General features: G+C 40.5%; 1 protein-coding gene across 3 annotated transcripts; it reads left to right on the plus strand.

Annotated features, from left to right (window-relative positions):
• Positions 1–709: 709 nt before the first annotated feature.
• On the plus strand, positions 710–11,772 carry LOC140356341 (F-box-like/WD repeat-containing protein TBL1XR1). Of its 3 annotated transcripts, none has more exons than XM_072441213.1 (16): positions 710–874; positions 1,743–1,809; positions 3,671–3,774; positions 3,853–3,998; positions 4,334–4,541; positions 4,689–4,821; positions 5,604–5,745; positions 6,110–6,173; positions 6,266–6,363; positions 6,749–6,809; positions 7,728–7,849; positions 7,958–8,032; positions 8,110–8,237; positions 8,314–8,479; positions 9,534–9,635; positions 9,818–11,772. In XM_072441213.1, the coding sequence occupies exons 3-16, from the start codon at positions 3,717–3,719 to the stop codon at positions 9,842–9,844; spliced, it is 1,530 nt and encodes a 509-aa protein (XP_072297314.1). In that variant the 5' UTR covers positions 710–874; positions 1,743–1,809; positions 3,671–3,716; the 3' UTR covers positions 9,845–11,772. The 3 variants fall into 3 exon arrangements, with proteins under 3 accessions (XP_072297314.1, XP_072297316.1, XP_072297315.1); XM_072441215.1 differs by having other exon boundaries at positions 4,334–4,511; XM_072441214.1 differs by having other exon boundaries at positions 801–878.
• Positions 11,773–11,950: the final 178 nt, after the last annotated feature.

Genomic DNA, 11,950 nt, shown 5'->3' on the forward strand with positions numbered 1-11,950 from the left:
TTAAAACATGGCCAAACAAAAACATAATGAGTCTAAAAAGGCAAATGAAATATGACAGAGTTGAACAAAATATAGTAACGATTTTATCGTATTGGCTTCGCACAGTTAACATTAAGAACAGTTAAAGATGCATGAGAACATGTAGAATTAATAAAAAGTATAAATCAGATTAAATCAGATTGAAATGATGACGAAAGACTGTTTTTGACTTTCCCAGTCTGAGCAACGATTGAAGCGGAGGGGGAGGGGCCATTAATCCATAGCCAGTGAAGACCCGCCACGCCAACATGAGCTGAGCGGGGGATGGGAGAGGGACGCGTTTGTTATGACTGCTGAAGGAGTGGCGCGCTCCGCAACCAACTTTCAGAGCTATCTGTGTCAGTAAAGGAATTTATCGTGTTTTATTTAGCTTGGAAAACTATTTTCCCATCGTCATCATATGGAGGGTAAAGGTTTGTGTAGTAATCTATAGTATGGTACAGTATTATATACGATACCATTCTACACACTAATAACATTATATTATATTATATTGTATAATATAATATGATATAATATAGTATTGTATAAAATGATGATATGATTATATTATATGATATAATATAATGTATACATGTATAATATGATATACTCATTGATACTAAACAGAATCGTTAAAATAACAGTAGTTTCAGGCAGCTCATTTTCTCGTGACGGGTCACTATGCTGTGGCGTGTGTCTCTGTAGCCGCTGCTGGCCCTTACCGCCTGCTTTTAGCATACATTTTTATACCTTTTATGCGCGCTGTTGCAAAAAGCGTCCAAAAATAACTTACAATAGTATGATTTTTTTAGCTCCAAGAGTAACGGACAAGCCTATACACCCACTGACTAAAGTAGGTATGTAAGCAAACATGTAGCACCTCTGTCATTAGCTTAGCATGCTAGGGCTAGCTGCTAATGTTAGCAGGTTTAATTTAATACAAATTGATCGTTTTATACTACGCGCTTGCTCTTACATATACATACGTGTTGTTCCTATGAAACTGCATTACAACCAAGACTAAAAGTTTGACATGACTGCGTTTGAAGTATGAACATTCATCTATAAAATGTAAATAGTTCCAGGACCATGCCGAACTAGCGTGTTTGGTGAAGGGTACTGCCACAGCAGAGCAGCCAATGGGCTAACGCCTATCAGCGAGCGCCCTGTGAAGCAAACTAGTCATTTTTGAATTGATCTAAGCTTAATTCATTGCGTTATACAGTTTTTGCGTGTATGCTACTCTAAAGATGTCGCTACCTGAATTCCACTGACCAGGTTAAGCCTAATCCTATTTTAATTTACTTGTGTCCTGTGGTGACAGGTGTCATGTGAACCATTAACATGCAACCTCCCTCTATCAAAAACATATATTTCACTTTTAATACATAAACTTGGTAACACAATGCACTGTATTATTTATTTGAGGCAAAGTATACAATTTTATATGGCTTCATTGCTGCGTTTCTTGTTTTTCTAATTTCATCTAATTGCAACATTTGACATTTTTGATTTATCCCAGAAATGTATATATACACACATCTATAATTTGCTCTGGACCTAGTTTTATTTTGCAAGTGATTGTACAATATTGAAATGTCTCTATATAAACAATTATATCATCCGAACAAAACATTTCCAAACATTTTAATTCAAATTCCAGCCATTATTTACTTACCAATGTGTTTACCTATTCTTTTTGTCTTTTTTTTTCTCTTCAGGGCCCAAAAATTCTCACTGAAAACACGACTGCCATGGCAGGGATTTGAAAACCTCTCGATCTCATGGGTAGTGTGTATTTTATTTACTCTGTCACATTCTAGTTGGTTGGTAAAATAGTTATTATAATAATATTGTGCATTAAAGTAATAGTGATAAAACACATTTAGTTTCACCCCCACAGAGTATATTGTAAAAGCAGCACTTAATCAAACTGCTCTGAGCTGAATTATCTCCAGAATTGGCGGTGTGCCTCTGCTTCACTTCTCAGTTCTGAAGTTGTGTGTGGGCTACTGCATGTAAACGCTAGCGACGTGCCGAATGCTTCATGTGAGCTGGACAGGACAGTGTTCAGAGAAATGGGGATGTTAGCACTTTTGCGCATGGAGCCTGGCAAAAGTACAATTTACCTAGCTACCAGGCGCCACATGTTAGGATAAATTTGAATACATACTTCCTCATTTTGAGGGTTGAAAATGGGCTAATGCCGTTCTTCTTCTTCTACTTCTACTTCTTCTACTTCTTCGGTGTTTTATGGCGGCTGGTATCCAAATGTTACATTACCGCCAGACTTAAGATTTTAGACTTTTATTCTTTAGACTTAATTCTTCAGTTCAAAGCCCACAAGTTCAAAGCACATGAATGCCCCTCTTCTTCCTCCTTCCCAGTGCATCCACCCACTGTAATTGTGATTACTGGAGTTACTCTTGGAACCTTCACTCTTGGAACCTTCACTCTTTTAAATTCTCCTTTACCTCATCCACAGTCACCGTCGTAGGGACGCCTGTGATAACTCCTCCTCCTGAAACGAGAACGCTCTTTCCACCCAGACATTTAATCACAATCACAATCGCTTTCCTTCGCTGAGCCGCGTCTTTGCACACAACCAGCAGCGAGCCATCTCTAAGGACTCTCCCACAGCCTGATTTAGGCTCATCGTCAACACCACTGGACTCCACTCCTTAAATTATGCATTTTCCTGTGCAAGCTTCATGAACATCTCTCACTCTGTGCTCTCATTCCTGATATTTGCAATTCCATCCTGCATCTCACTACCAGAGCCCTCCGACACAGACGACCCAAAGGACATTTTACGTTTCCGGGTACCAACATCCACAGGAGGTTGCTCCTCCCCACTGTCCAGATCACTACTGACCATCGGTCCACTCCCCTTCGCCATCTCTTGTCCCTCCGGACTGCCCACTGCGCAACCCCGAGTCCTCTTCTTCCTCCCCATACTACCTTCTTCTCTTCTTCTTGTTACTTTTAATGGTCCTCTCTTCATTAGTCCCATAGTTTTTAAAAACATCACAACTGACGGTCATTTTCATTGATTTGGTTGCTCCATTGATCAGCCTTCCTTGTTAAGCACACTTGATAGAATACTTCTCTAAGTTGAATTGTCATATTTAGGTCAGACTTGGGGTTGTTTACAATAGGGCTGTAGACCTTTGTTTAGTTAACTAATCGGTCAACAGTGTCTTTGTCGAGGAGTCTATAGACTACAGCAGAAAGGAGACGGCTGTTAGCTGTATGGAGCGTTGCGAATAGATGTTTGTTAATCTGCCATTTTATCAAAATCTGCTGTTTTCTACAATCTTGTGTGTTGATTTTGTGTTAGACATGGTCAGATCATAGGTGTACTAAATCATTTTAGAGGTCTGCCAGTGCCACGCCTGGCCTATTTTAGTTGACTAATCGACAGGCCATGTCTTTAGTCGACCACCACTTCTTTGGTTTAGCTGTGTGCGGCACTTGCTGTGTGCTGTGAATCGTGATGTAACCCCATCCTGTGAGTCGACACCTGGCTCCATGCCCTCTAATGTCATGACACTTTTTAATATCTATTTATGTTACAAAAGAATGTTAATGCAGCAGTAGGAAAACGATCCCTTATGTGGCACTGCGCTCACTTTTTGTTTCCCTACAGGCCCCTCTCCTGTGCTGAGCCAATGGTTTGATCACCAGGACCCAAAATGAGCATAAGCAGTGATGAGGTTAACTTCCTGGTTTACAGATATCTGCAGGAGTCAGGTGCGTCATCAGCATAGGCCCTAGTATATGTCAGATTACTGTTATAACATTGTTTTGATTATTTTCTGATTATTCCAGGCTTCTCTCACTCTGCATTTACCTTTGGCATAGAGAGCCACATCAGCCAGTCCAACATCAATGGAGCTCTAGTGCCCCCTGCTGCCCTTATATCCATCATCCAGAAGGGTCTGCAGTATGTGGAGGCTGAAGTCAGCATCAATGAGGTGATGCCTTAAAATCAAATGTTCTTTGATATAATGACCACTTTGTCACATTCACCGCTTTTTGATTTTTATGGAGTAATATTTTGTGATGCGTTATTTTAAGGAGACATACACAGGTTGGCAGTCATGAGAGTGTGACACTGTGTGACACCTTTACCTTGGTGCTGGTTTTGAATTAAAAAACATTTGTAGCTCTGTCTCATATCTCATTGTTTTGCCAAGTTTTTCTGCCTTTGTCACTGAACAAAATTCACAAACTAGGCACTAGTAGCAACCTGCCACTAACCCCCAGGCCATACTGCAGCTTGTTTCTCATTGCTGTTAACGTCATGCAGGATGGGACGTTGTTCGATGGGAGGCCCATTGAGTCCCTGTCTCTGATTGATGCTGTGATGCCAGATGTGGTCCAAACCAGACAACAGGCGTACAGAGACAAGATGGCGCAGCAGCAGCAGGCAGCGGCCGGCAGCGGGATCCAGGGAAGCGCCAAGAACGGAGAGTGCACTGCAAACGGTGAAGAGAACGGATCGCACATTTTAGCCAGTAAGCTAGTCCATGCCCCTCCTCTCCGACTCCGGCCATGTTCAGACGCCACAGATCATCCATAAACCCAAATATGACTGTGCCTGGCTAGACTTTCAGCTTTATTTAGATGAAACGTACCGTAGTATAACACGTGTTTTTCCACAGATAACCATTCAGAGATGATGGAGATGGACAGGGATGTGGAGATTCCCCAGAGTAAAGCCATGGTCCTGAGGGGCCACGAATCTGAGGTTTTCATCTGCGCCTGGAACCCAGTAAATGACCTGCTAGCATCAGGGTCAGCTATCTTCACTATTTCATAGCTTCCTTTTTACATAAGAGTACTTGTCAAATGCTTGTAAACATATACTGCTAAATTGGTCAAAAATAAATGTACTGATATGTTTAAAATGCTAAGTAAAAGTCCAGTAAACTTATCACTTATAAAAATCTATTGTACTCTATCTACTAAATTGACTGCCTCTAAATGTTTTATGTGTATTTGGCACAGATTTTGATAGCTATTTCGCAGGAACTAAAACACGCAGTTGTATACGCTAGTGATGAGCAGCTTAGGGTTTTTTCCAACCCGCAGGTCCCGCAATTTTGTCCCAGCCCGTCCCACACCACAGAATCTATTCAACTGTGTTTCTCCCTGAGGTTCCTAGTTGTAGATTTTCTTTGCCAAGAAGAAGGGTCTAAGGATGGGGAATGCTGGGACAGTTATCTATTTGCTAAATCCCTGTGAACGTCCTGTGTATATATAGTGCTAGCACAACAAACTCTTCTGTACTCCACTTTTTAAGAGAAGCTCAATTTGGGAGTGAAAACAAAATTACATTTAATTGAGCATGTTTGAGATGCTCTGGATCGGGAACTTAAAATGCCGTCTAATGTGCATTTTGATTTGCCAAAATTATTAGGTGAAATGGATTATTAATATGAATTGGTCAGTAAAACAGATTTTGACAAATTTGTGAGAATACAGAAGAGTTATATTTTTGTTCAATGTACTTTACCGACTCTGTACAAATGTTCATCTTGATCCTGGGTAAATGTTGTAAATGATGTTGTTTATAGGTCTGGGGATTCAACGGCTCGTATTTGGAACCTGAGTGAGAACAGCTCAGGCGGGTCCACTCAGCTGGTTCTGAGGCACTGCATTCGGGAAGGAGGCCAGGACGTTCCCAGCAACAAAGACGTCACCTCACTCGACTGGAATGTGAGTGCAGAAGGCTTTGGATCTATCCCGTTGTCAGGTCTTCAGTAATAGAAGAAACGCCATCACAATGTACTCTTTGTTGACGATGTGTTTTTGATCTTTGCTGTAGTATAGATGGTGTTAGAAGTTATAGGCTTTGTCTGAATTAATGGTCATTACTAGTTAGTTTCTTTATCAGTGAATGGCCAACAACATTTTACCTACACCTTAAACACTGAATGGAAAAGTCTCTAAATTTATACTGGCTTTGCTAAATATGCCACTATTTAATGTATTTATGTATTTAATGTAAACTATTTGGTGAAATTTCATCAATGACAGTCACAGCAGTTCCACTGAGGAATTCTTTTTGCCATTTTTACAGAGTGAAGGCACGCTACTTGCCACAGGTTCATATGATGGTTTTGCAAGAATATGGACAAAAGACGGTATGTATTAATGTGTTAATTGTTAGAAGTTAATTCACGTTATTTTCCATCATGTATGAATTAATTTCTGTGTACCATTTCTTCCATTGTAGGTAACCTGGCAAGTACTTTAGGGCAGCACAAAGGACCTATATTTGCACTCAAGTGGAACAAGAAGGGAAACTTTATTCTCAGTGCTGGTGTAGACAAGGTGAGAAATGCTTCCCTCTTGTAGAATAATGGGCTCGACACACGGGAGGCGACAAACGAAAGCGCCCAGCCAACACATGGGCAGCGATGACCTGCAGCAAACAGCCTCACATTCTATTGGAAATGGAAGTGTGTCGAGCCCATTATGACCGTGACACTTTGTAAGCAAGTAAAGCATTAATTTAGAAATCTAGACTTGCCATTCACAAAATTCTCTCATGTCATTTAGTGCACACAAACCAAATTACCACCAAAGAAAGTGCAATTGTGTGATACATCCATACTTTACACTTGTAATCGAGTTGCCATCATTATTTTTTGGCACATTACAAAAAATATAACGACAGAATGTACAGTGGTTATATTGATCTTTCCTTTTGCAACAGACAACAATAATCTGGGACGCTCACACGGGAGAGGCAAAGCAGCAGTTTCCTTTCCACTCAGGTGAGGGACAAATGCACTAGTAAAGAAGTGTGTTGAACCAAAATGGGCTTAAGTGAGTAACTTGTTTGTCTCTTTCACTGGGTCCTGTATTGAAATATGACTCATTATTCTGGTTTTACCTTTTGGACATCATAGTCCTGGCCTTTTTGAAGGCCTTGTATACAGTGAGCAAAGTAAGTATTTGAACACCCTGTGATTTTGCATGTTCTCCCACTTAAAAATTATGGAGGGGTCTGAAATTTTCATCGTGCATTTCTACTGTGAGAGATGGAATCCGGAAATCACATTGTATGATTTTTTTAATAATTTATTTGTATGTTATTGCTGCAAATAAGTATTTGAACACTTGAGACAATCGGTGTTAATATTTGGTACTGAAGCCTTTGTTTACAATTACAGAGGTCAAAGGTTTCTTTTAGTTCTTCACCAGATTTGCACACTCTGCAGCAGGGAGTTCGGCCCACTCTTCCACACAGACCTAAATTATTTTAAAAATCATAAAATGTGATTTCCTGATTTTGTTTAGATTCTGTCTCTCACAGTGGAAATGCACCTTCAATGAAACTTTCAGACCCCTCCATAATTTCTAAGTGGGAGAACTTGCAAAATCGCATATGTTCAAATACTTACTTTCCTCACTGTATATGTGGTGCTCTGAAAGATGACCCTGTTTATCTGGATTAAAATGGTAGCTGCTAACATTGACAATGGTTAGCTGAGCCTGGATGTCAGAAATATTCTGGTGAAGCTGAATGGATGTTAACAATAGAGCTACACTTGTCACACCAAGGACAAGCCAATCTTTGTATGAGCAAAAACATTTAATTATTAAAAGCTGCATGATGCTATTGGCAGCACAATTTTAGTTTCATCATCAAAGCCTAAATTGTCCTCATTTGTAACATATTCTTCCCACAGCTCCTGCTCTGGACGTAGATTGGCAAAGTAACAACACGTTTGCCTCGTGCAGCACAGACATGTGCATACATGTGTGTAAACTGGGCCAGGACCGGCCCGTCAAGACCTTCCAGGGACACACTGTAAGTCACTATTGATGACATTTACATAGATACAAATCACCATTTCTATGTTGAAATACACCGCAGAGCATGTTTTATAACTATCATGTATTGTATTCAACTACACAGAATGAGGTGAATGCTATTAAATGGGATCCCACTGGTAGTTTGCTGGCGTCTTGTTCTGACGACATGACATTGAAGGTTAGATCAGTATTATGATGATGATTTACAAAGCTGTAGTATTCTGTCCTAATAAACCTACAAACTCTTGTGTTTAGATCTGGAGTATGAAACAGGACACATGTGTTCATGACCTTCAAGCGCACAGTAAAGAAATCTATACAATCAAGTGGAGCCCAACGGGCCCCGGGACCAACAACCCCAGTGCCAATCTCATGCTGGCCAGGTGTGATTATTATTTTGTGTTGTAATGTGAGCCATGTGTTGAGTATGTTGGCCTAATCCCCTCTGTGCTGGGCCAGTGCGTCCTTTGACTCCACCGTTCGGCTGTGGGACGTGGAGCGGGGCGTGTGCATCCACACTCTGACGCGGCATCAGGAACCCGTCTACAGCGTGGCCTTCAGTCCAGATGGCAGACACCTGGCCAGTGGCTCCTTCGACAAGTGTGTCCACATCTGGAATACTCAGGTCTGAACTGTTGGAAATGTGTCTGCAACCTTATTTAAACTCTGTGGCAGGGGACAAGCAAAGTGTCAGTTGATGTAATTTGCCGTGATAACTGTTTTAGTCAGTTGAATAATTCCAAGTTTGTGGTGCTGTGAGACGAGGCTAAAGCTAGCGTAAACACAAAATGACTTATTCAACGTCAACTTTCTCTGCATTTGTTTCTCCTCTCCGGATGCAGGAAACTGCTGTTGCTAAGGTGCGATGGATTTGTTTTGCTTTCTTTAGGTTTTAGGGATCATATGTATGTTATAAGACTCATGTTTGTGGTTAGGGTTTGTGCATTTTATGTCTCACGTTTATAAATGGTGACGACTCTAAACTCCTGTAGAGCACAGCTTGTTTTACAGAAGACACAGCGGTGTTCTGTCTCCTGCTGCACAAACATTACACCTTTATCCAATCAGTGTCTGACGCTCTGTGGACGTCACGTTTAGTCCCTGCTTAGTTCGACTTGTTTCGACTTCCCAAGGGGGAAGAGGGTACTAAAATGTTCCTGGTCTGAGGAGGTAGCGCCAAATTGAAATGCATTAAAGAAGGGCTGAGTCGAGTCGTAGGATTTTGGCAGCCCATTACAGGGCTGTTGGGATACAAAGAAGAGTAGTTTTAAGTGAAACTGTAAATAACCATCATCAGGAGGGCAGGGCCTACACAGAGTGAGATAAATATCTGAGTTCTCAGACTTGATCCGCAGATTGAGAATGGATGAGAGTTGAAACGTTTTATTTTCAAAAAAACAACAGTGTCAAGATGACGACTACTGAATCTTTCTACAATTCCATATTTATAGTTTCAAGTAGTTTTTCCTCAATTCAAATATAATTAACTAAAATGATTTATTTGCATTACAGTAGATATGAATACATTTCCAGTGGGTGTCTCCTTTGTTGGTGAAAAAGGCTGGGAGCCTTTGAGGGACACAATCCTTTATGGCCTGTTCTGCTCATAGCTATAAGTGGAAACGTGGTGTTTCTAGATGTACTAGATGTAATACTTTTTATGTGTTTGGTTGTTATAGACTGGAGCATTGGTCCACAGCTACCGTGGGACTGGGGGCATTTTTGAGGTTTGCTGGAACGCCACAGGAGACAAAGTTGGGGCCAGCGCGTCGGATGGATCTGTAAGTTCATCTTCTGGGAATTAAAACGGCTGTCCACACTGATAGATCAACTGCTTACATGCCAAAGTCACATGTGTCTGGGTTATCATTTAGTTTATGATGTACAAAGTTGAATCCAATAATTACGGTAATAATTCTTTTAGCACATTTCTAAGGTTCTAACATGCTCTCTGTCTTTGCAGGTTTGTGTATTGGACCTGAGAAAATGACACAGGTCTGGGGGAACCATGGAGCGACTACGAATGTGTACATAGCCAAACCAACCGACTGCGCTGCCTGTCCGTAACACTGCTGTAGTCCCACCTGAGGCCATGGTCTGGTTATAAAGCCAAATGGAAGCCCCCCCATGCACACTAATGACTGTACTACACCTGTTCCACATGCATCAGACAAACAAGAGGTGTGTACGGACTTTTAAGAACTAAGACTGACCAGAAGGAGGTATTTCAATGTGCTCATTGAAACAAACTAAGAAAAGAAAAGAAAATCACACTTGGATCCTTCATGAAACTTGAATGACTTTGGTTTTTTTTCAGTTTAGTGTGTGCATATTACATACATCAATGCTGTGTTTTTGTATAATGTTCTTTAAAATCTGGATTTTACTAAACCTTTGTCATCTGGTGTTGGAGAGAAGCATACTTTTGGCTCTTGAGAAATGTATATGAGCTATGAGAATGAAGTGTGTCAGTAAAATTCAGGAGGTCCTTCTGTAGTAGACAATGTGGAGCTAATGGTAAAGTGTCCTATGCGCAACGTGTATCCTCAAGCCTCAGAAATGGTGTTAGACATCAGGTTCTTTGAGCAAACTCAGTGGAGATGGGGGGGGGCCTCAGGGTAGAGGCTCTTGTCTCTGCTGTCACAAACGCTATGTGGATGTAGTTTGTAAAATACTGTTGACATGGACTAATGCAAAGTGTTACTGGATCCTTGAAACGGGCCTGTCACAGAATCTGAATGAAATCTTATTGTCGTCATTGTGCATATTTCCTCAATAGCTGAATGATAATCAGACTAAGCTGCTCCATTGTGTCCTGTTCCCAGGCTTGGTCATTAAACATCAGATCGGTTGCTTTCTTACATATTGAGGTATGGACAGCTGAAGGTCAACGTGTTTTTAAATGTTAAGTCCACAGCTTTCATGCTCGGCGTGGCACTGCTGCTCCTGCTTTGGTTGGCCGTGTTTGTCAGGTAGTTGCAGTCCCTTGTGCTCTCTGCAGACGGGCTCAGGTCAGGCCTATGCACAGACACACACTGCTTTTGTTTGTTTTTGAACTTTCTGTTTTAAGGCAGGTCAGTGCTGTTTGTCTGACTGGGTGAAACTGACGTGCATCATGTAACCTGATGTGACATGGTCATCTGCATATTAATGATATATTATCAGAAAAATATATAGTGCTAGCACAACAAACTCTTCTGTACTCCACTTTTTAAGAGAAGCTCAGACGGTTGGAAAAACAGACGGCTTGTTCTTTTGCATCACCTGATGTCACAATGAGGGAGTGGCTTAGTTATAAAATACCATTGTACAGTCATAGCCAAAATGAGGCTTCTTTTTGCACTTTAGCCTAAAATGGAGAAACAGGGAGATGTTTATAATCCATCACACATCAAATCCTCTCGGATACTGAAGCTGAGCCATCTACATGTCTCCTACAGCAGCTTCACATCCCTGTATCTGCTCTGAATGTCACTGCTGTTGAACAATTTTTTTTTTTTTAAAGTTAAAGTTTGCTTTAATAAAGCAATTGAATTGTACTAAGACACTATTCCAAATAATGTCTATGACAGTCGAATGGTATTTTATAATAGTTTTTAGAAAAAAAGCTTTTTACATAAGTGTTTTTGCTACCTTTTTGTTCCAACTGAAAGAACTAATTGTTAAATCTATCTTTGCTACGTCCGAAAGCCTGTCAAGGTTTTGTATTTCTCCAAACTTTTGTAATTCCAGTTTATTTGTAGCTTTGAATTCAAACTATCAAAAATAAAATTGTTTATGTATAATAACATGTAAATACCAATTTGGAACTTTTGTGTTGTCTTTGCCCTCATCTTTGTTGTACTTTCACACAGCTGCAGTGTGCAGCTTCCTGATCTGACTGATCTCAAGGTCCAGAATAAAACTATTTTGATAAGATCAATGGATTTCATTACAGGTTACTGTGTTCTGCGCTATGGTCAAGGGACATTACTGACTGTATAATTTAAGTTCTGAAACTTCAAGCGGAAACTTGAAAAACTGAATATGTGACACATATACAAATATTTTGTGCAACATGGATGTTTATCATAGTGTAACACATGCTCAGTTCTTC

Source organism: Eucyclogobius newberryi, unplaced genomic scaffold, assembly GCF_026437365.1.
Source record: "Eucyclogobius newberryi isolate DKJ021-1_F unplaced genomic scaffold, fEucNew1.0.hap1 SCAF_12, whole genome shotgun sequence".
Classification (NCBI taxonomy): Eukaryota; Metazoa; Chordata; class Actinopteri; order Gobiiformes; family Gobiidae; genus Eucyclogobius; species Eucyclogobius newberryi.

Coding starts and splice junctions, on each gene's coding strand:
- LOC140356341 (XM_072441213.1), top strand. CDS start 3,717: ATGAGCATAAGCAGTGATGAGGTTAACTTCCTGGTTTACAGATATCTG. Junction 4,822..5,603: donor AATGACCTGCTAGCATCAGG/GTCAGCTATCTT, acceptor TGTTGTTTATAG/GTCTGGGGATTCAACGGCTC. Junction 8,238..8,313: donor GCCAATCTCATGCTGGCCAG/GTGTGATTATTA, acceptor GTGCTGGGCCAG/TGCGTCCTTTGACTCCACCG.